The sequence below is a fragment of the Homalodisca vitripennis genome, chromosome 2 (assembly GCF_021130785.1).
Source record: "Homalodisca vitripennis isolate AUS2020 chromosome 2, UT_GWSS_2.1, whole genome shotgun sequence".
Taxonomy (NCBI): Eukaryota; Metazoa; Arthropoda; class Insecta; order Hemiptera; family Cicadellidae; genus Homalodisca; species Homalodisca vitripennis.
Genome location: NC_060208.1, coordinates 214,835,527 through 214,860,427, shown reverse-complemented (window position 1 = coordinate 214,860,427; position 24,901 = coordinate 214,835,527). Strand labels below are relative to the sequence as shown.

Sequence of the window (24,901 nt, the reverse complement as noted above, 5' to 3'; positions counted from 1 at the left end):
TTTAGTTCACAGGCTCATTCAATTAATATTACATAACTTTACAGAGCAATATGGGATTTTTCGCTACTTTATAGATCAGTGGGGCATAGCCAGGATACATTTTCAAAATAAGAATAGGCTTATATTTATTCCAGGAACCTTAACAGTGTCTACGTAAAATTTCATTACAATCGGTTGAGTAGTTTACGCGTTAAAACAAAACAAACATCCAAAAACACTTTAGCGTTTATAATATCATTAGGATTAGAAAATATCTTACAATATCTTTTACTTGTTTGTAGTCTAAAACTTTATTTGGTATTTATTTACGATATAGTGTTTAACATTTTGTGTGTATAAATACTTAGGAATTCAAATTAATATAATCAGAGAATAGTGACTAATGTTTATGGGACGCTAAATAAAAGTTGATTTTGTTAGATAGGATGTCAGTATTACGTGGCAGATTCACTCCATCACATCAATGTACTATGACCTTTGCCGTATTTTGCTTTATGTTATGGTCTGCACGTCTCCTAACGGAAAGCTTAGAATACCTGATCAAATTTTATAGGACGTACATTCCACAGATAAATCTAAATTAGATGTAGTGAGAAAATGAAAATAATTGTATACTATTCCGTATTAAAATTCAGTCTTTGGAAATCCTTTTGTACCTTATAACCTGTCTGGGTTTGCCATGGCTGATTTTATGGAATTTCCTAATGAAATTATGATGTGAAACTAAAACATGGACGAGAAATGTCTAATAGCTAAAAGATTTCAACATCAACTAGCATAAGAAACTCATATGGGAATTTTGCGTCCCCACCAAAAGGTTATCCTTTGGTATGTAACAGTCACTGGAGAAAAGGTATATACTACTATAAACTGTAAATAGTGAAAAGCTCACTTAAAAAAAACTTTATTTTCTGAAGTTCAATTATCATAATAAAGGGTTGTTAATTAAACATAGTACAATTTTTAACTAATATTAAAGTTTTATTTAACTGATTGGTGTCTTAATGTGTGTCTTTCAACAAGATGTGGGATGCAGTTTTAAACCTTGGGATAGCTGGCCATTGTGGCGATACCGCACATGTTGTGGTGGTTCCTGGCCATCATGATGTAGCCGTTCATTCCCCAGCCAGTTCCCCAGGAGTTCTTCACCAGCCAGTAGGCGCCGCCCTTCTTGGCTGTGCCGTAGCCAACAGCCAGAACACCGTGGTCAAGACTAGAGGAAGAGCAATCAGGCTCCTTGTACACTCCTGGACAACAATGAGAGGACATTACGATGAGTACCAGCAAAATGATTAGTCTGTTTGTTACAAGTAGAGTAAGCTACTAGAAGTCATAATTACCGCTCTTGTACAGCTGGAAGGAGTTGTGGCTAGCATCGATGGCGACTGAGATCGGTCCAACCTTGGCTACAGCCTTCTGCAGAGCCTTCTCGCTGCCTGAGGTGATGTCGACATATCCATTGTCGGTGGCTCCCTTGTTCTTGGCCTTGTAGCGGCATGTGTCATCCTGAAATTTTATGAACGCTTGAAATAAAATAAGTTTTAAATAATAAATCTAAACTATTTATTTATATTTTTTCCTAAGAATCTTGCAAATTCCAATATTGATCTAAAGTTAAAAAGTGAAGGAGAGACATAAATGTTTAAATATATCTGAGATTATAAAAAACAGTTTGCAAATAATCTTGCTAAACTCAAAGATAAACCAAAGCACAACGTAAATAATAGCAATACCGTGTTTAACAAGCACGCTAGGATATTGATTAGGAGTTTATTGGGGCTTATTCAAAATATTAATAAGACTTTTGTAGTATTTTCCGCAATACCTAAAATGCTTGTAGCTATCTTACTATAGTCAATATATATTGTAAATAACATAAGGAAAATATATCAAATATATCACAAAATTTTATATTAGGTCCACCATCTCATGGATTGTTTTTATACCTCAGCCTCATAAGGATAAGATGCCTCTGTGTCAATTCCTTTGTTCTTCTGGATGTAAGTGAAAGCCTGGTCCATGAGCCCGCCGTTGCATCCTTGGTTTCCTTCGGCATCTGAGCAGTCCACGAGGTTCTGTTCACTGAGAGACACCAGCTTCTTAGTCTTCAGGTAGTGTTGGCCCTCAAGACTTCCAGTCTATTCAAGACAAAGATAATATCAATAAAATTTGTAACATCAATGAAGCATGACAAAACCAACAACTATTATTGATTAGTTGTATTATTTCAAGACCGACACTTACTGCACTGAAAGCCCAGCAGGATCCACACTGTCCTTGGTCCTTGACTCCGGTGACGGCTCCCTTCTTCCTCCAGTCAACGTTCTTGGCAAGCTCGATGTCCTCTGAGTCTTCGAAAGCCTCTCCAGACCTCTCGTATCCTTCGGGCACCACCAGACCGTTCATCACGGCCGCGAACTCTTCAGTTGTCTAGAAAAGTACAAAAATATGATGTATAATATGCAAAATTAGTTGGATACGTTTACTAGTGCAACTTACACTCTATTAAATATGATCGAGTTCATTGATCCAATATATTGTCTTTCGTATTGATAGGTTTTAAAAAGTGAATGCTAGTTAAGAATCGTCCTGGTAGTCACTAAAATCTAAGTTTCCAGTTTTTATAGCTTGTAACTAATTGTATTTTCAATTTTTGATGCTATGTGAACTGAAAAACTCAAATCACACTTCTACTGTACGATTTACGAGTATTTTTAAATAAAGTAGGTAAATACTAATAGTTGCGCTACAAATCGGAGTTAATTCTTTTGATATTCAGGTCAAAATTTAGAGTTTTATATATAAATTTTCGTTTTTTAGTTTTAGTAAAATAAGTGATCAAAGTTAAGTTTTATAATTAGGCATAAATTATTAATCAGACTATCAATTCAAGTCATATTACAATGGTATGTAATATTACTATGTCTCTTTTCCTTAAAGGGTGACGGATAGATTTGTCTGTCTCAAGAAATACTCGTGATTATCTTACCAAGTCGGCAAACTTGTTGATTTCAACATCAAAGGTGACTTCTCCTTTGTCAAATTTGGCGTTGTGTTCAGCAACAAACTTGAGGTTGTTCAGAAATATCGACTTCCTCTGTTCTTCCTCCTGCTCAGTCGCGTATTCCTTCTCGTGTTGTATCTAAAATGTTGGAAGATATACGATATTAGTTTAGTCATAGCTTCAGTATATTCAGGATTGTACAACCGTATCCAGATAAAGATTCACATTCTCCCTTTAAGTTGGCAGATCAGTGTAGTTAGTTGTTGAAAAATAAAAAATTGTTTCAAGTATATTATAAAGAAAGTTTTAAAAATTATGACAATTGATTTCTGTGGACTTAATTTGATTTAATTAATAATCAGTGACCTATAGAATACCTGTAACCTTGTAATTTAAAATTCAATTAGTAAATTGGGTCTTCATTAGCAACCCCTTCCACCACCATGTATGTCATTATACCCTTGCAAAGAATAACCTTAATTATATTAATCTTCATATTATTCGACAAAATTTGTTAACAAGCTCATTTGAGTGAGCAAATTTCTCTCAATTATTGAACATTACAAGAGTCAAACGAATAAAACTTGAATTAAAAACTCAACACAAGATGATAAATCAATGGAAATCAAAGATGATAAAATAACATTGGAATTAACAGCTGAAAATATTGATTTATTAAACTTAAATGAAATCCAGTAGTCATATGCAAATATGAATAAAATTCTTAAAAAAGATTAGTCAAAGTCCATATAAATCTTCAAGGTTTTCTAAAACTACTCGAAAAGTTTAAATATAAGTTAAATTGTAGATATAATAATTCATTTCAACCACTTTTAATTAATAATTATATCAATACTTATATAAAAACATTGAAACTACGTTATATTATATATATAATAAAAGTAGCAATAGAATGTTTATAAAAATCTTTATTTGGATACACAAATTCAGCTCAATGTATTTGTATTTCTCATATTTTACAAAAATATTAGATATTAATAAATCCCTTTCAGGTTTTCAACTTTTATTTTCTTTCTATTCTGTATAATTACTCCTAATCTTCCAAAAAGAGTATATGAGTGGCATTTCAAAGTTTACAAACAATAATTTTTATTAAATTTTATCATGTAATATTTACTTTACAATCGAAATATTAATAAATATCTGTAGGAATATATTTCGTTTCATATCACGTACATAAATATATGAAATTTCGGTAAGGAACAACATTGATTAGATTGTATTCTGAATTATATGTAAACTTCTAGTATTGACTTACAATACGTTTAATTCTTTAAAAGCTTATGGGGCAGTTAGATATAATAACATGTTAAATGCAATATTGAATTATAATACGGGAGCACAAAAATAACCTTACATAAACTTTCTACAGGCATTTTAATTTTTTTACCTCACATAACAGTTTACCTAAGGAGGATCTCTGTTACAATATAGATCCTGCTTCCAAGGATCTAAATGAAAATTCCAAAAATAGTTGCTATAATATAAGAATATAAATCCTACCTTGAACATTTCCCATTGGGCAAGGTCCTGTTCAGAAACTTCCAGGGGCTGCGACAGTGCAACTGCCACAAGGGCTGACAGAAGAAGAAACTTCATGTTGTTCTGTAACAATAAATTGGTTGTAGAAAGTTTATGTTACAATTGAGTAATACATTACAAAACGTGTTAAGGAATATTTGTACATGTTACAACATGATATATTCATCAAAATTGTGATTTCTTAAAATTACTAATTTTTTCATGGTGTCTACTGAATGGTTATTTTGCATCAAGATCAGTGATAGGTAACATTTAGAATTGATTGTTTATATAATCTCGTATGGGTGTGATTGTACTAACAGCGCTCGAAGTATCATGGTCTCCAAATGACTCAATATGGTGCGCTTGGTAACCAAGTAAGATAAATAAATTTTTAGAAAAGTTCGAAAAGTAGAATTAATTACATGTGGGTCTGATTGTAATAACAGGGATTGAAGTATAATGGCCTTTAAACCACTCTATGTGGTGCGCTTTATAACCAAGTAAGGCAGATTAGTTCTTAGAAAAGATCACAAAGTAGAATTAATCACGTATGGGTCTCATTGTACTAACAGGATTTGACTTATTATAGTTCCCAAATGAATCTATATGGTTCACTTTATAAAATACACATAGCTCTGAGAGTATAAAACAAATACGAAAGTGAATATTTAGCTATCACTGTAGACTGTAACAATTCCCTTCATACCGTTAGGTTAATAAGTAATTTAATTATTTATAATCAGTATATTTATCTTTATGTTTCAGAAAAGTAACGAAAATATAATTTAAAAAAAGGAATTTTAACTTTATTGAAGGATATTACTGTGAATATATCTCCAGAAATCTAATACTATATTTAAAGACTTGCTTATTCTAAAAATAAAGTAATACAAATGGTAATCTGAAATATATTAACCTACTTTTTAAAGCAAACAAAAGACAACCTCTTACTGTCTAAACCTAGAGCCTCAAAAATAGTGTTTATTTCATTCAAAATGTAAATCTTCAATGGTTATTTTTCTACTGTCTCAAATTGACCTAACAAATGTTGCAAACTTTTACTGATTTGAGCGTACTATGACAACGGATGACAAAGTATAATGAATGAGGGTACACAAATCCGACATAATTTATTTGTGTACTGAAATTGTACACAATTAATTTTAATTGGACTGTTTGTTTTGATTATATAAATTGTTTTGTTCGACGCCTGAATAGCGTTTTAAAGCATTTGATGGTGGTCACATTTATAGCAAAACCATTCATGCATATTGAAAAAGCTGAAATTATGAGTCAATAAGTTTTTTAACATAAATTATTTGTCCTCAAGCAGCATAAAAAAGCAACTTCGTTTTTTACCTAATAGCAATTATTAATATACCTTACATAAGCATCAATATTTTTAACTCTCCCGACTTGGATACAGATTTAAGTCACTTTTAAATTAGTAGGGTGTGCTCGTATTCGAGCAGAACTATTATCGTTTTCTGTAACCCACCTTATTTACAACCCATAGTAAAAAGTAACATTTTATGTTATTATTTGTAACGTGTCACAAACTTAATTATCAAATAATGAAGCAACAATTATCCCTCAAAATGACTATGTAATTTATTTCAATACTGTAGTTATTTAAGTTCTTACGTATTATTTAAGCTTATCGTACTTAGCCTATGTTAAAATAAATTAAATAAAGTTAATAAATACTTATGTTAAAACAAATTAAATAAAATTTAATAAATATCTATATTAAAATAAATTAAATAGAGTAAATAAATAAATAAAATGAAAGAAGATAAAATATATAACTTAATTATAATCACCTTGGTTAATTTATCAACTAAGTCAGCCTGATACTGGCGCTAGACTCGGCACAGCCTATATATAGCCGGTCCCATAGATAATCGTTATCACACAATGTGAACTGTTCATTGTGTTTGATTACACGTGATTGACAAAATGTATAGGCATGCAAATTAAGAAAAATTCTCTAAGGACCCACTGATCAAGGTCCAAAATGAAGAGGGATCACTCTAAGACAAAATTATGACGACATTTAACTCAGATACTATTTTTAAACATTGTGTCACTTGCTTTAAACAAAAGTTAATAGTGTTAATATACATATTATAATACCAACGACCTTCTGTGCGACGTTTTTTCCCATTTCTTGCTCTATTACAAGCCAGTTTTAAGGGTGGAGGTACATGGCATAAGTTATAGATTGGCGGAAAGAAACTAAGAATATTATAGTTATTATAGTAATTATGGTTACGGTTCTAAGAGTGTTATGGTTCTTGGCAACTATCATCTAGACAAATTCTTATGAATTTGATCTTTAGAATTGAAGGTTTCTGTGATTACCATTATATAAATAGGTCCTTCTTACCTATATAAATGATGTCAGCAACATAATAAAAATAAATACATCTTTTAATTTTTCTGTCTATCACTAAAATATCGTTTAATAATCTTAGCTAGTGAGGACAAAACATACAGAGGAAACAAAATTGTTTCAACAAATCTAGTAAAAAACTTTTAACCAGGTTTACAGAAATAAAGTTATGAAACCCTTACAGTGTATAAAATAAAAGTAACCAAATCGATCGTCATTCTTTACGTTTAAAGATGTCTAATTAAATTACATTTTATTTCGAACCAAGCAAATTAAAATTAATATTCGACTAAGGAAATGAAATTTTCTTAACAATCAATCCATCAAAAACATGTCATCCTATGAAGTCATGATTGCAAAGTTTGACATTCATATCGTTAGTAGGTTTTCTTTTGCCTCGTTATAGAATTACCTAAAGTTTTTAATTTCAATGTCTATAATTTACCGTTGTATAACATAAGACACTTCACAGTTTTTTGTGCCTTTAGTAAATAAGATCCTTAATTGCTTTGATAATAAAAATATTAGCTTAATGAATCACCTGTCTTACAAACTTAACCAAACGGATTCTAATACGATGAAGAAAATAACAGTTCATGATTTCAAGTTGATTACTTTACGCTACCCTACCTCTCTAGTACAAATAACAATTTTGCTGAGCTGATCCCGTCACTGAAACATTTTAATGAGTTTTCTCGGCCAAACACACACAACCGAAGCTTACTTCACATTTCTTCTAATTTTTTATTTTCTCTGATCGAATTTTATAACCAATGACTGTTCTTGCTTTTACGAATTTGGGTGTTCTGACATAGTTTTATAATGCAGGATGAAATAGTGAATGTCAGAAATGATAGCAGTAAATACTATTGTGATATTAAATCATATAATCGATGTTAATTATCTTTATACTTTACTAAAGACTGTCAATGCTTAGAAATCAATGAATAATTGATTTATTTCTCCATGACAACAGAGGTGAAATTAGGCACTTTTTAACCTCAAAAATCCAACTGCTAATGAAGTAATTGCAATTAGAAAAGTAAATACATTGACACACAACGTAGCTATGGTAGAAAGGTTCAATTCAATTTGAATGTCGTGTTTAGCTCCAGTTAACCTTCATTTTGTTGCAGCGTCTGTTATCTGACGCTTTCTTAAACTTGACTCCTGGAATCTGAAGGCATGTTCGTCTGAAGAGACCAAAGAAAGACGGCGACGAATAGGCTCCAAAATAGCCTTTACATCGTTTTTACATCAGAGACACCTATAACTAAATGAAGCGGCAATCTCATTGTCTCATCAGGTGCACAACTACGACGTTCCAACACGATCTATATTGCACGGTAGAGCAAACGAGTTTCTACACATAACGTAGCTATGGTAGGAAGGGTTAATTCAATTTTAATGTTGAGTTAAGCTCGATTTCACCTTCCGTGTCCAGCATCCCAGTTCCTTCATGTAGCCTGGAAGGTAATTCCACGCTCTAAATGTAATAATGATGAAGAACTTCTTAAATATTGCTGTTCTATGACGTGGAATCCACAGCATACACAATCAATTGCGATATCTCATGCAATAACTGTTGCAAAACATCTTTGACAAAATATTGTGGAAACTCACAATAGAAGAAAGGAATATAACACATTCAAAATTCCAATACTTCTGGAAACAGTTTATTTTAAGGTTATATGTGAATATAATACGAGATATTATTATTATATTTTATAACAGACAATCAGTTATGAATACTTAATTAGTATTTATTATTCGGCTCCTTTCATCAGTGCTCAGTACACCGAATCATAAAAACAGTTTCATTTCATGAATTGCATCTTTAATACTGTAAATCAACTGCAGTTTATAACCTCTGTCGTGTGATAGCCGATATACACGTCAGATAACCACATACGTCAAGCGGATGAGAGCTCGGGTTTATTAATTTATGGTGTTGGCAAGTGGATATTAACACGGGATAATTAATGTAAGTGAATATTTTTTTAATACATTTAATTTTTTTATTCTCTAATTGATTTTTATAATCCTTGTCTGTAAATAAATGTACCTAATTTAAAACGTGTAAAATTATTATTTTTAAACCTCATTTATTTTAAGGCGCTTTTATCTACGCCAAAGTTTCATTTGAACACAACGATTATAAGGAAAAACATTCAATTCTCATTTGCACATTTTTATTGTTATTTTTTTATGGGAATCGGTCCAGTTTGCCCTAAGCAGCGTTTAAGAGCAAACGGTTTAGGTTGATTAATACAAAACTGAGTAATATGTGGTAAATTTAGTTAAACATTTATGTATATATTACACTCCAGGAGCTGGAAACTGCTATATTCTAACTATCCGCATGATACCGCGATAACGAAGTGACCGCTAGACTTTAACTATGTATGAACCTTCATTGTTACACAGGTAAAAACGATTTAGATAATAGTGCGTGTCACTCCACGGGTTTGGCTGAGCGTAGTGGACATTTTTATAATGGTATAATGGGTAACCATGATGAAAGCGGTAAAATCGGAGAGGAAATGGATTGGGAAACAAACTGTGACACGGTAACCCAAAATGGAACGATATGTATATATATATATATATATATATATATATATACAAAAAAAATTATACATGAAACCTAAGTGAAAGGTGTTCTGGTACTTCTACATTTTAATAATTCAATATTAAGTATAGAAAATTCTATAATAAGGTAAACCATAGTACAAGTTAAAATCGATAGATTAACAGAATAATGTACAAAAAATTTAATGATTACTTATAACTCCTTCAATACGGTAATTATATAACCAAAAATAAACTTCGTAATTCAAAGCATGGTCGTATGTGGATATTATATAAAGTTGAAGTGCAGAACTAATTACCCACTTGAAGTGTCACGCGTAAAAGCCAGATTGTTAGAGTTATCTGTGACTTTATCTTTTCTAGGATTGGCTTTTAGACACGCTTGTCTTAGCTTTCGAGTGTTCTGTTGTCATAGGAGACTGAGATTTGTTTATCATTTTATCAACAGAAGATGATTAAATATTCGTCTCAGACAATGAAATATACTCTTATCAATTCTGTGTGATATAATTCTCCACAAAACTGAGCAATTTCCTTGCTGAATAATAAAACATTTTACTAAACATTACTCTACTATTTTACCATGCACACTCATATAAAATAACCGACAACTTTAAACGTTTTTTTTGGTTAAGACTGGTAAAGAAACTCACGAAAGCTATGTGTAAATACCTTTTCTGTACCTCTTTTAGTCTGAATTAAGCGCTACGGTAGTTATACTTTTCTCAAGTAATATTCCCATAGTGATGTACAAAATTAAAAATTATTAAATTATAGGGAAGTTTTTTCGAAATATGTAGAAAAAAAGGTTTCAACAATCAATATTGTCACTGACCTGAGAATCATGAAACACTGTTTTAGTTTTGAGCTATAATGCATTGTAACCTATGTATAAACATCCATATTCCAAACCTTTAATGACCGCCATATTGAAATGTAAGAGATATTGAACAAGTTGAATGTTGGGCATAGTATTGAGGTTGGCCCTACGTAGTCAGTAGTCAGAGGCTATTTATAAACCAAAACCATCACTGGTCTATGAGCAGCCTGGATTACATAAAAAATACACTCCAATCTGATGAACTGTGAGCACAGACATGTAATAAAGCCAAAAATGTTTGCCATATTTGTGAGTTTGGCCCTACGTAGTTAGTAGTCAGAGGCTACTTATAAACCAAGACCATCACTGCTCTATGAGCAGCCTGCAATACGTAAATAGAGGATAACAATCTGATCAACTGTGAGCACATACATGTAATAAAGCCAATTCTGTTGGCCATAGTTGTGAGGTTGGCCCTACGTAGTCAGTAGTCAGAGGCTACTTATAAACCAAAGCCATCCCTGCTCTATGAGCAGCCTGCAATACATAAATAGAGCATTCAAATATGATCAATTGTGAGCACATACATGTAATAAAGCCAATTCTGTTAGCTATAGTTGTGAGGTTGGCCGTATGTGGTGTGAGGTTACATTCACTGTAATATAAAACCACTATTGTGTATTTTCAACCAAACAAATCATTCAAGGGGCTGGAAAATATTGAATTTCCGTCTGTCTCTATCCGTCCGTCTGTCTCTATCACACGATATCTCAAGAAATACCCAATGTTGCTTTATTCCTATCAAGCTATAACCAATCAAGCTTTATTCCTATAGATGCAACATCTAATTCGACGGTGGTTATGTTACTCCATGGCATTTCGAGGGTATCCTGGAACCTTATTACTCGGTAGGGTAGCTCAATGTTTTTCGTCTGCCTGGGTAGTGTAAACATTACATTTTTCCTTTATGATTCTTTCAGACAGGACACATCATTAATAAATTGAGCTATTAATTTAATATTTTTCATGTAACTGTTATACTGTGTTAAAAATATTTAATTACATGGTATAGTTATTTTCTTATATTTGTAATGTGACATACCAATATCTACACCATCACCTATGTTTACTTGTTTATTTCTAGTGTGACATTCAAATCCCTTTGATTATTCAACACAGACCCATACTTCATTAGTTGTGAAATCCCGTCCATTATCTAATCAGATCCTGTGTAGATACTAGAGTACAATGCACCTCTAAACACCTCATCAGCTCATACCCTTGTCAGATGACTTGAATAAATACGCGGAATTTCCCTATCACGCCCGAGATAAAGAATCGAGGCCATCCATCGCAAAATGTCTTATAAAGCTGTTGCACAACAACAAATATTAACCATTATCACAAAGGGATCAAAACATTTCTTTGTAAGGTAGGTATGATTAGTTATTACAGACCATTTATTTACTAAACAAAATATTTATCAATAACATGATAATTATGCAAGTTACTAACTAGAATATAATTAATTAAAATCTTCAGATATTTCGGTCTTGTTTGAAGAGCCAGCAATCTTAGACTGAGATGTCCGTTTAGGAGAACGTTATAACACTGCTTGTTTAATGTAAAATGTTTCGATGCAGTTTGATCCCGAAAGTTTGAATGATCAATATTGCTGTAACACGAATCTTTTCTACTGATTACAGCTCAAATCTTTAATGTTCATAGTTTTACTTGAGGTATAATTTAAAATAACGATACATTGTATTAGCATAATGTAGATTACGTTCTTTACAGGTAACCATGAAACTCTTACTTCTATCTGCCCTGGTGGCCGTGGCCCTCTCCCATCCTCTGGAAGTGTCCGAGGAAGATCTTGCCCAATGGGAACTGTTCAAGGTAATACAGAAATAATAGAGAATTTTAAATTCATATAATGTTGTATAGAACTTAATTCATGCTGATATCTAAACATCACACAACATTGATCACTTTACAGATCTTATCGCTGACATAAACCTAAACAGTTAATCAATAAACATTAAAAATAAATGCTACTGAATAAAAAAACTATTGTGTATTTTTCACGGTCTCTTAATGGTTACTCAATCTTGTTAGCTATTAATTTTTGTAATTCCGACAAGATAAAAGGAAGCAAAGTGGTAGTAAGATATTAAAAGGGCGGAAAACATTATACCGCAACACTTACTCATTTTCATTTTGCCAACTTCCCAAATTTGATACACGGGATAGGTCGAAAATTACTTAACCCCTTGCAGCTTCCTTATGCGTGTGGAAGGCAGTCTTAGAATAAATCTTTTGATGCCTATGCATGCCTAGGGGTGCCAGAAAGCACGATTTGTGAAATAAAGTTACCAGGCTCAACAGAAGGCCAGACCGTACGTTTTAGGAACTGGAAAACTTGCTGGAGCTAGTTTGATGACTGGTTAGCAAAGGAAAGAAATTTTCGTCTCAGACCACCTTATCAGGCACCATCGTGCAATATTTCATAAATCATTATTATTAACTCGTGATTACTTCAATCTTTAAACTATCTTTTTCAATGGATTAGTAAAAGAATTTTGTGCGCCACACATTTTGGTAGTGAGAACTGTTCTCTAGTATGTCACTCCTATCACTTAACGATTATTAAAGATGTTACTACCTAGCTGACACATATAATTAAGCATTAATAAAAGATAGCTAGAGCTAACGGTAACGATTATTAGCAGGATGGAGACCCACGTGAAATTGTGTGCAGGACATATGGAGACGCCATGTTAAGGATGGGTTCTGAAATCCTTCGGACCATGAAGGAATGGAAAACCACCTTCTAGCTCAAGAGCTCGATGGAAGCTCTACGTTTAACTATAAGTCAGACGCTTCGAATTATATCGAAAGCCTAGCCAGGATCTCCGTTAACATTATGTAAATTTTTAAAGGGGACAGGTTTTTATGGAATCATAGTCTTTTCAGTTTTTTTATGAAACTTTACTCTTTCAGAATCTCTTAAAACAACTATTTCAGTCTGGTTTTTGTATTCTTTGATAAGAGGCTCTAATCACATATTTCACTATAACTATAACTACACACACCATTAAGCTCCCTTTCCATTATTTCAGCACTGAACAAAGCAGTTGCTAAGCCTAAAATCCTAATAAACCTTGAGTTTTTTAACTTAATGAAAGTACATAAAGAATTAATAGAAAATCAGGTTAGTCTATTCTGTTTATACTTAAATATAATATTCCCAAATTTTAGATTGTGCAATAAAATTAAACTAATTGTAATCTATTTATAGCAATTAGTAATTCCAGCTCACAACGCACATTCATTTTGTATTAAGTATGATTTCTAATAAAATTATGAAAATAAAACCAATATTAAAAATGTACAAATAGAATCTCATGTTAACTACAAATATGTCATTCTAATTGATGTTTCTTTGTAGTTTTTAAACAGGCTTTATGTTCCCTGAAGATTTTTATATAAGAACTAATAGTATATAAAATGTATTATTTTCTTAGAAAATTTAGAATATGATGAAAAATACTATTGGATACTAATTGGTTTTATTCTTCTCACATGTTATTTCATTAATAGTAGTACATACATTCTAAAAAGGCGCCATTGTATCTTTTGGATATTATAAAATATGTATATTTTTAGGTAACCCATGAAAAAGAGTACGCTACAGCACAAGAGGAGCTGAAGAGGAAGAACATTTTCCTTGGAAATCTGCAGTTTGTACGAGAGCACAATGCAAAGTTTGAGAAGGGCGAAGTCTCCTTCGACGTTGAAATCAATAAATTCGCTGACTTGGCAAGTATATTTAACTCATATTAAGTATGCATTGAATAATAGTGTGATTATTCAAGTTTTTCATTAAAAAGTGATATATTATTATGATAAACATGATATTTAATGTCTTACTGATACTTTGTACTATATAATTATTATGTCCTGTACCTTTGAATTTGGCTGACTTTGAATTTTTTTCTACTGCATTCCAACAAATTATTACTATTCCTTTGCTAATAATTTTTTTTTATAATTAAAACACCAATTAAAATTTACTCATACAATTTTAAACCTTTTTTTTTATTTTACATAAGGCTACAACCAACAATCCATTAATAACTTCCAAAAATAATAATGTGCTTATAGACAATCTAAGGGTAAAAATGTATGTAACGATCATAGGTTATGTTGGCATTCTTTTATATTTTACCTCATAGCAAGTAAATTAAATAATATTTTTCATCTTTAGAAGCAAAATCATTAATGGGAACCCGAGTTCAGAACTAACGTTAAGTGCCATAGGATGTATTTTATTGTACGGAAAACAAAATGTCCTTTTAATTTATTTGTACTACATAATTGCTGAGCGTAACAATACTGAAAAATTTACGAATAAAAAGCTTTGTTATTTATTTGTACTGAAACATTACTAAAGTTTAAGGTTAGAGCGATAAAATACATTTAATTATGTGCAAGCTAATCTTAGGTTTTTTATAAGGTAACATATAAACCACCTTCATGGACAAACTGAATAATAAATGGGGTCTCTTATTTGTGCTGTAAGATAAAAATATCAGTTAATTGCTGTTTGTAAAAATTAAAATACATTATACACCTTTTCTCTTTTGGAAAATATATTTCATAACTCTATCAACGTTAAAGTGATTATACAGATAATATACATGCCTCTAATCTCAATTAAAAGCTTTGCTGACGCTACTTAATTCATACCAGCGTATTAATGTTTATTTTACTTTATGAATAAGGATATTAAATCCAACATTAATGGGTCCGTAAATGATAAAAAGTATAAAAAACAAGGATAATTTTTGCTAGAAAATAAACGTCTATATACGTCTTGAAATATAATTAATGTTTAATTTCCATGTAGACCACTCAAGAGTTCGCGAGCATGATGAATGGTTATAGGCGTCCTGAAGGATATGAAAAGAGTGGAGAGACTTTCGACGACTCAGAAGACATCGAGCTTGCCAAGACCGTGGACTGGAGGAAGAAGGGAGCCGTCACCGGAGTAAAGGACCAAGGACAGTGCGGGTCCTGCTGGGCTTTCAGTGCAGTGAGTGTTGGGCTTGAAATGTTGGCTTATCAATAACAGTTGTTGTTGTTGTCGTCATGCTTTATTGCTGTCATGAATTTTGTTGATACTATCTTTGTGATCAATAGACTGGAAGTCTGGAGGGCCAACACTACCTGAAGACTAAGAAGCTGGTGTCCCTCAGTGAACAGAACCTCGTGGACTGCTCAGATGCCGAAGGAAACCAAGGATGCAACGGTGGCCTCATGGATCAGGCTTTCACTTACATCCAGAAGAACAAGGGAATTGACACAGAGGCATCTTATCCTTATGAGGCTAAGGTAAGCACATGTACTACTCTATGCTAAAGTATTTAAAGTAATTTTGTTTACCTCAAAGAAAAGAATCATTCTTCTGTATTTTACAAATGGTCTTTATTTGAACTACAAGGAAACTACTCTAGCCATTAAAAGTATTTTCAAGCATTATCAAATCAAAACATTGAAATGTGAGCCTATATGTATCCAAGCATCATCACGCCTAGTGAAACGTTTATGTATTATAAAATGTACAAAAAGCTCAAATTAATTTTTATACTTAATCATATCTCACTATCTTAAATATACTTAAAAAACCATGTATTTCCTTGTTAAAATTTATATCAATACTAGAATATGAAATATTATTTGGTAACAAATTTAAATAAAAGTTTAGTACGATATCTTAAAAACATATATTATTTAAAGCGTGTATAAAATTTCAGGATGACACATGCCGCTACAAGGCCAAGAACAAGGGAGCCACTGACAATGGATATGTTGACATCACCTCAGGCAGCGAGAAAGCTCTGCAGAAGGCTGTAGCCAAGGTTGGGCCTATTTCAGTCGGCATCGATGCTAACCACAACTCCTTCCAGCTGTACAAGAGCGGTAAATATGACTTCTAGTAGCTTACTCTACTTGTAACAAACAGACTAATCATTTTGCTGGTACTCATCGTAATGTCCTCTCATTGTTGTCCAGGAGTGTACAAGGAGCCCGATTGCTCTTCCACTAACCTTGACCACGGTGTTCTGGCTGTTGGCTACGGCACAGCCAAGAAGGGCGGCGCCTACTGGCTGGTGAAGAACTCCTGGGGAACTGGCTGGGGCATGAACGGCTACATCATGATGGCCAGGAACCACCACAACATGTGCGGTATCGCCACTGACGCCAGCTATCCCAAGGTTTAATCATGTCTCTTTTGTAAAATTCTCAATAAAATACACAAAAAAAAAAAAAAAAAAAAAAACAATTTGTTAACCCCAATTGTGTGTTGAGATCTTATTTAACATTTTGAATCTAATTTAACTTAATGTTAATAAACAGCTATAATTATTTTTTTCATAGCTATGGTTGGTTCTACACTACTAAAAGGGCAACTATTATTTTCAAGTTAAAAGTTCAGTTCACCATGTCTGATCATTGATATCATTCTTATAAAAACATATAAATATTGATTCCAGGAATAACTGGATTTTTACTTTTATAGTGCACATGCGCTACCGGTCCCTGGACTGTGCTGTGATATTTTATAGGTAATGATAATTGATAGAAAAATTGTTTAACAAGAATAGTGGCATTAAATTGTTGAAAAGCTGTCAAGTTGTTAAAAAGGATCCATATTGGTCGTAGCTGTTTTTTGTTAAGCTTTAGCAAATAACAAGAAAGCTTTGCCCATATCAACTAACTTATGGAGACGAAATTTTTATTTTTTACAACTTCACTTAACAGCCAGATTTAATGTGGTTCTCATTGTGAGGCTGATATATCTGAAGAATGTAATTGAATACAAACTATTCAACGTGGTGTGAACTGGAAAACTTTAGATACTAGTCAAGAGAATAGTACTCTGAATTTATCCTAGAACACCCAATACTGTAATAAAACTATGTAATTTCTTATTATATTTTTTACTTATGTGACCTAAATAAATCAATCACATAACTAATAGGTATGATAACACAATTATATGTTTTTGATCATTAGTGGTAATGGGGTATCTTTTATTATCACTCCCCTCTTATTATGTTTTGTGAAGAGTAGTATTCTTATATTGTTGACACTATCGCCCCTTTGAATACTGGCATTTGAAGACAGCAATAGTCTCATTTCCCCTGCTCCCGTTTCTCCTTGTTATAACACTTAGTATTATGGCTCGCACTTTGCGCTATTATTCAAATAACAGTACAGAACTGACAAATGTATTACATTTGTTTAGATTTATTTGGAAATAATACAAGCTCGCTTGATAAACACTACTATTTTATACATAAATGTCTGTCTGTTTCATCACGTGTTGTAGGCTACTAGTATATCGAAGTCATCGATTGCAATTCCTTGAATTCATCTTTACCTAATCACCTGAAGCTTTTCCCAGTACAGAATTTGACACTTGTTACAGCCCAAGTGCTTTTAGTACTAAACCGTTTCCTTGATAATGTAAAGAATGTTCGACATATGTTCGATATCAAACGCTTGGTAAAAGTAAAAATAGTGGCTTGGTCGTGCCAGTTAAAGTACAGGATGTACATATGAGATGGCTCCTCATACCATCCTACGGCTTTGCGATTTCTCTCTTGATTCGATCGAAAAGAGTTCCTTTATAGTCTAGGTTTCTCTGGCACCGTAACGACGTAAAGATTTCATTTTGAACTTCTTCTACACCGAGGTTTTTTCATCCCTCCACACTCCAAATCCCAGGAGTCAAGTTAATGACAGCGTCAGATTGATTAAAGACGCTGCACTAAGAGACAGGTGAAAAAGCTGAACATTCACCCTTTCCACCATAGCCATGTTATTATCCGGCTGTTAATTTGTTTTAATTGACATATCGTTAAATTGTTATTATAGACTGCGGAAATAAAAATGAACCTGAATTATTTTTAGTACAAAATAATGTGAAATATAAAAATTATTAGTATCTTGAATATTGAAAAGAAAATTAGTAAATGTCAATCTGAAAACTTTATCGACAACTCCGATGAAGACGTCAATCGTGGTTCTATTAATATTGAAAATGAAATATTCCCTCTAAACTTTGTAGATACTCGTACATTTTCCACAGAATCCTCAATAGACGACGTATAAAATACTCCTTTATCTTTTACCTCAAATAAAAATGTATATACTCTTTAAACTATTTTAAAGAAATAACTTGTTAATTAAAAAAATTATCCAAGCAGTATTTATGGATTAAGTAGTATTAAAGGTGATTTTACGTAATATCCCACGTTTAAAGTGGAACAAAGGTTTGATTGATAGGTAACCCCCTCCCAACCTACAGTTCTGAAAGCAAAATAAGTTGGCTTCACCTAAATGGTATAAGCTTATTCTGATTCCTCTTTCGTAGATGTTTTTGTTTCTTTCTTTACATGCACTTCAGGTAAGATGCATCCACGGATTGTAATTTTGTTACAAATTAAATATCAGTCAAATATTTTAGCTGATAATCGAAGACCTTCATGGCAATGTTAATAGTAAAACACCTACGGATCCATTGATATACGTAACTTAAGATATCTTTAAAACTATCTACAACATCGAATGTTTGCACAATTTTTTTCAGAAAATTTTTGAAATTACCTGCCTTTGGGAAATAATGTTACTTCAACGACATGTATTATTTATAAAAATTCCATTTTAGGGCAGAAAATAGAATTTTTTATTTCAATACACTATTTCATATATTTTATATTGATAGGACTATCCATGAAAAATAATACATAGCTTTCAAGGAAAAGGTTGTAGTATAGTTTTATTATTACAAAAAATATACATTTTAAAAAACATTTACGTAGTTTTTCAGTGTAAATAATCCTTAAATCGATAAAAGAAGTACACTCTCTCATCCATATTGTTTATTATGAGAAGTTATCAATCTCAATAATAACAAAACAATGGTAGCAACAAATGAAAATCAATGCTATCATATCTCCTTTCAGAGATAACTCCCTTTTATCGAGAAGTGGAACCAAATCTTGGTTGATTACCGAAATGAGTTGGTGCTGGTATAAATAGATCCAAATGCATGCCAAGCCTTACATAATGCTAGAAGTTACGTATTGATTTAAATTACGCATCTAGGAATAAGATTGAATAAAAAATAATCTAAATCCAAGTGGTTACCTGATTACAACACAAATGAATTATTGCAAGTGCATAATGTCCTTTTCATAATTGAATGATCACAACCTCTTGTGTTGGGATACGTTTATTTTCTCCTCTAATAATGAATTATGATAAATTGATTAACCAGAAACACAAAAGTAATAGGTATATCATTGATAGTTCAACAATTGTTTCTTTAGGTTATTTCATAAAAAGTCAGGTTAAAAATGTCTATATAGCCTTCTTCTTTAATAATGCTTCTTTTTACCTTTCACTTAGAAAAGAAAGAGAGGAAACCACTTTGTCTTAATAGCACCTATGTATTTTTCTCGGAGTGATATGATTTTCAGAATGTGTAAAGTCGATGGTAGGAGCCGCCACCTGTGAAGGTACTATGAAGGGTCCTGTCACCTTGGAAGACGAGAAGGCTAGTTTTGTTCCAACATCCTACCAGTTAACACGGGTAAGGAAGAAACTTATTCTTGTTCAAGCTAGCGACAGGATTTGACAGTAGCCTAGATTTAACTATCCACCCTTGTACTTTAATATTTTAAAATCTGTAGTTATTTAGGTGCCACTGCTGATGTCAGATGTCCATCTTTTAGATTTACCATATTTAACAGACACATCGGTTTATGCTGCATCCAGAGTAGGTATGAACCAGCTAGAAGTAACCCTTTCTGGAGGTAAAGATACTTTACTCATGTAACAGCAACCAACGAAGCCCCGACGAAAGCATTAAACAATGTTTACTAATTAACTTACTATTGTGTAAGTAAGCTACTAGGTGAGTATTTGGATGGTAGGATTTGGGTATGTATAGAGTGAATTAAAAAGAAAACTAGAGTGTAAAATCGAAGGAAAATATATACCTAAATAACGGGTGACAAAATAAACATTCCTTAATTTTTAGGACGAACGTCCTACATTTTCTTTGAACATTTAATCTGTAACTGTGATTGTTAATACATTATACTCCCTTTTGTTCTCCCGATTACTGAAACTGGTGTGAAAATAAATTCCGCGAGCTCTTTCCAGCATTCCAACACACTTTTATTTGGAAAAATTAACACACAGACATAAAATAATATAATATTATTATATGTAAAAAACATATAAATACATATTAGTTTGTTCAATTATCAGAATTGGTGGCATGTTTATAAGGAATTTATAAGCATATATATATATATATATATATATATATATATATATATATATATATATATGTCAGTTAAGCCGCATATTTCCTTACTGGTGTTAAAACTGAAATGTATTCTTTATTTGATAAAATTTTGTCAAATTTTAGTACTTTAACATTGGTTTAGTTTAAAAGTATTAATATCTCAAAATACACTACGTAAGGAAGAAGATGATTTTCTGTTAACAGCTTATCTGTTAATAAAAGAATGAACTTACGAAATCTGCTTTACTTTTCCAAATTTACGTTCTAAAATGTAGTTGTACTGTAAAATTATTTATAGGTATTATTGTTTTGTTGCTATACATGTCGTATGAAGCACGTGAAAAATATGATAGTACGTAATTGTTTTATTTGTACCCAATTGAGAAGATGTTAAATTAGGGATAAAATTACATTAAATTCTCACAGTACTGACGTAGTCTAAATATATACCCAAAAATCATTGCACAATTGAAACACATTTCTAACTTAGTATAGTGGCATAATAAATAATTACCTATTTGTTCAACGAATGAAAGAAGAAATACTAAAGGCACTCTAATTTGTGATTGTACTAAAATTAGTAATGCAATCTGTAAGACTTACTTGTAGTGTGATGTAAAAAACATATTTAAAGAAATGTTATGTTACCTTAAAAACACTGGGTACTTTTTCTTCTGGAGCTACAACAGCTGATTATTTAACTGGAAAATAATGTTATCACTCGAGCTAAGCACTAAGCAAAGATTTATTTGTATTTTCTCGAAAGTAATACAGATTATTCTATGGTCATAAAATTGCAACAAAATAATCTTAAACATAGTCAAAATAAAACCGTGACGCTATGTAAGTCAAGCACTCTACACTCTACACCGGCGCGACGGTGCAGTGCAGCATTCAGTCAGCAACCGTATTTTGAAGTGGCCACTCTACAACAGCGGCACAGCGTTTATTGATGAACACGCTGGTGTCCACTTGTCCCTCTACTTCTAAAAGCATAAAGAATTTTTTGCTCTAACCTCTCTAGGAATCGAGCAGCTCGTTGAATTTAACTATACGAAATAAAACAGATATTATCATAACATCTATAAGGTGTTGAATGTTTGTAACACTAGTTAAAGCAAGCATCAGTAATATCGTCGAATGAAACTCAAAAATAACAAAATCAAGTATCCGTATATTTTTTAATCATACTCAAACAGAAATAAAGTAAATATCAGTAGTATCTCAAAATGAAACTCAAACAGAACTGTAAATGTTCAGTTAAGCTCCAGTTCACCTTCCTCTTAGTGCAGCGTCTGGGGTCTGACGCTTTTACCTTAAATCTGGAATCATATTCGTCTGATGAGATCCAAAACAATAGTCGGCAAAGAACTTTCAATGAACTCTATACATCGCTTCGACATCAGAGAAACCTATACCACAAGATATAGAGTAACAAGATATAGATACAGGTGCACAATTGAGTGCTTATCGCAATAAGAGAAAGATGAGTTTGAGCTTGACTCAACATTCATATGGAATAAATCCTTCCCGCCATAGCTGACTTATATGTAATCAAACAAAATTATGGTAAAGAACCTTATCTCTATTTCTCAGTACTGGATATTTTTCCTTGGAATTGACTGCTCTCTTTTAAAGCTAATCTAACTGAACAATAACAACAATGTAAAATTACTAAGCTTGTGTAATTTTACGTATTCTAAGCAACGAAACACAATAGGATAACCGAGCAACTCATGTGTTTAAACATTAGTCTATAATATACTTATAGTTTACTAATACCATAATCAGCATCGTGTATACATTGGAGAAGCCAGCTGCTAATCCTCACTGCAAGGTAGTTGAGATTAATAATAACATACAGTGGTAGTTCCATAGTGCAAATTAGAATTGTACTATAAAATGAATCCTCCAAAAGTAGAGTAGCTGAAAGTCTATTTTCTTGTTTGGGAAAATACTATTTGACTTTAATAAAACCGAATATGTGTACTTAATTCATTTCAATAATATGGTTCTCGATTTCATGGCTATTTTTATTTTATGTTTGCATTGTTTACCACCTGTTTTAGGGTTTAAACCCGAAGGAAAATATACTTACCAGTTTTAATATCTGCACGGTTTTTTACACTTAATTTAATACTGGTGAGTAAACTTCTATAATGCTTTTTTTATTTTTAAATAGGCCATTAGTAATCATTATCATGAACAATGTATGTTATCTCGAGATAGAAAAAAGCCAATTGAAATGAATAAAAAACTATTTATTTCAATGTTAATTATCTCCTTTACGACGAAGTAGTTTATGTCATTTTGTGACATTTATAACTATTCAAACGTTATTATAATTACGACACAAAAATCGCGATTTGAAGTCAATGTTTCCATGAATATTATATATTGCGTACAACAGCGACTTTAATAAAGTATAAAGTAAATCGATATTTTTCATTTGGAACGTAAAAAAATGTATTTGACCGCCAAAGTAAAATATTATAAAATTAACTGTTAAGTCTTTTCTATAGAATGCATTTAGTTTATTAAAACTTATGCATGATTAAATAAAAATGTTTAATGTTACAAGCAGTACACAAATTCCTGAGAATTGTTAGTTGTTACACCTTTTTTTACACTTAATTTAATAATGGTGAATAAGCTTCCATAATGCTTTTTTGTTTTTAATTAGACCATTAGTAATTATCATTATAAACAATGTATTTTATCTCGAGATAGAAAAAGGCCAATTAAAATGAATCAAAACCATTTATTTCAATGTTAATTATCTCTTTTACTACTTTATGTCATTTTGTGAAGTTTATAGCTATTTAAACGTTATTATAACTATGACACAAAAATCGCAATTCGTAAATGTAAATGTAAAAGTAAATTTTTCCATCAATACTATACATTGCGTACAACAGTGACTTTAATAAAGTATAAAGCAGATCGATATTTTTTTACTTGGAACGTAAAAAGATGGATTTTACTGCTAAAGTAATATGTCATATTAATTAACGGTTAAGTCTCTTCTATAGTATGCATTTAGTGTATCAAAACTTATGCATTATTAAAAAAAATGTTTAATGTTATAAGCTGTACACAAATTCCTGGCAATTGTTAGATTTTAGTTATCGAAGCTGACGTTTTAGTGCATTATTTAAAATAATTAAACGGACATCAACAAGAAGAAGATTAATTGGATTTGACACTATTGAAAACATTATTGGTGAAAATGATTGCCTGTACAGAATGCTCACGCAACAATAAACGCAGCCTCTGTACTTTGATCCCTAGGGAATCCGTGAGCCGTGACAGGGACAAGGTTGTCCCGCAGAGCTATCGTGTCGCACGAGCACTCCCACATATAGCGACATCCCCATGTGGACACGGGATAATATCCTGCTATGGATTGAATATTATTATTCCCTCCAGCCCTATGTAATATCAACCACGTTTTTACACTGGCTAGGATTTCTTTTGTAGACACCGTTGTAATCCCACAACGTAAATAATAATTGAAATATGGGAACATATACTGAATAGTAGTGAGTGATAAATTCATGTTATTTATTTATTTATTTATTTTGACTTATAAATAGCTACAGGTCATCAGTTACCTAAATTAGCTATATTAAATAAAACAAAAATTAAACAAAAATTATACTATCCTCTAACCTAAGTGCAGTGCAAATTACAAATAAATTAATAATTATACTAGCTCAAAAAACAAAATGAACGATGTTATTCTTAACAATAGAGGAAAAAAAAACTTTCACCTTGAAATAAATAACATGCACAACATCTTAAAATTATATAAGAATTAAATTGAAAGAGCAAAATGAAACACTTCTAAACAAATAATATCTAGATTGGTTACATGAATAACATACAAAAAATCCTACAAATAATCCAAAAACTTAACTTATTGGTAAGAATACTAAGAATTAAACAGATTATTACAGCTTTTCGAGTAAAAGTCTCAAACTAAAGGTTTTAATTTTCCAATAAAATCTTTTGCACTTCCTACATGTACATCAATATAAGAATGGTTGTTATTAATAAATCTAAAACTCCTAAACAAAGAAAAATAATAATGGCTGATTGTGTTACATCTAGGAATAAAAAACAATATTTTGGACCTTGAATGAAACTTAGGGA

At 31.8% G+C, this 24,901-nt stretch overlaps 2 protein-coding genes across 3 annotated transcripts; one reads left to right on the top strand and one right to left on the bottom strand.

Annotated features, from left to right (window-relative positions):
* Nucleotides 1–887: 887 nt before the first annotated feature.
* On the bottom strand, nt 888–6,486 carry LOC124355393 (procathepsin L-like). The gene is made up of 7 exons (XM_046806520.1): nt 6,373–6,486; nt 4,529–4,630; nt 2,990–3,142; nt 2,245–2,430; nt 1,947–2,138; nt 1,341–1,506; nt 888–1,247 (listed from the first exon to the last, which is right to left on the bottom strand). Exons 2-7 carry the CDS (start codon nt 4,622–4,624, stop codon nt 1,039–1,041), a joined length of 1,002 nt encoding a protein of 333 aa, XP_046662476.1. The 5' UTR covers nt 4,625–4,630; nt 6,373–6,486; the 3' UTR covers nt 888–1,038.
* Nucleotides 6,487–11,653: 5,167 nt separating this feature from the next.
* Nucleotides 11,654–16,720, top strand: LOC124355392 (procathepsin L-like). Of its 2 annotated transcripts, none has more exons than XM_046806518.1 (7): nt 11,654–11,788; nt 12,154–12,255; nt 14,026–14,178; nt 15,269–15,454; nt 15,562–15,753; nt 16,176–16,341; nt 16,435–16,720. In XM_046806518.1, the coding sequence occupies exons 2-7, from the start codon at nt 12,160–12,162 to the stop codon at nt 16,641–16,643; spliced, it is 1,002 nt and encodes a 333-aa protein (XP_046662474.1). In that variant the 5' UTR covers nt 11,654–11,788; nt 12,154–12,159; the 3' UTR covers nt 16,644–16,720. The 2 variants fall into 2 exon arrangements, with proteins under 2 accessions (XP_046662474.1, XP_046662475.1); XM_046806519.1 differs by having other exon boundaries at nt 11,774–11,792.
* Nucleotides 16,721–24,901: the final 8,181 nt, after the last annotated feature.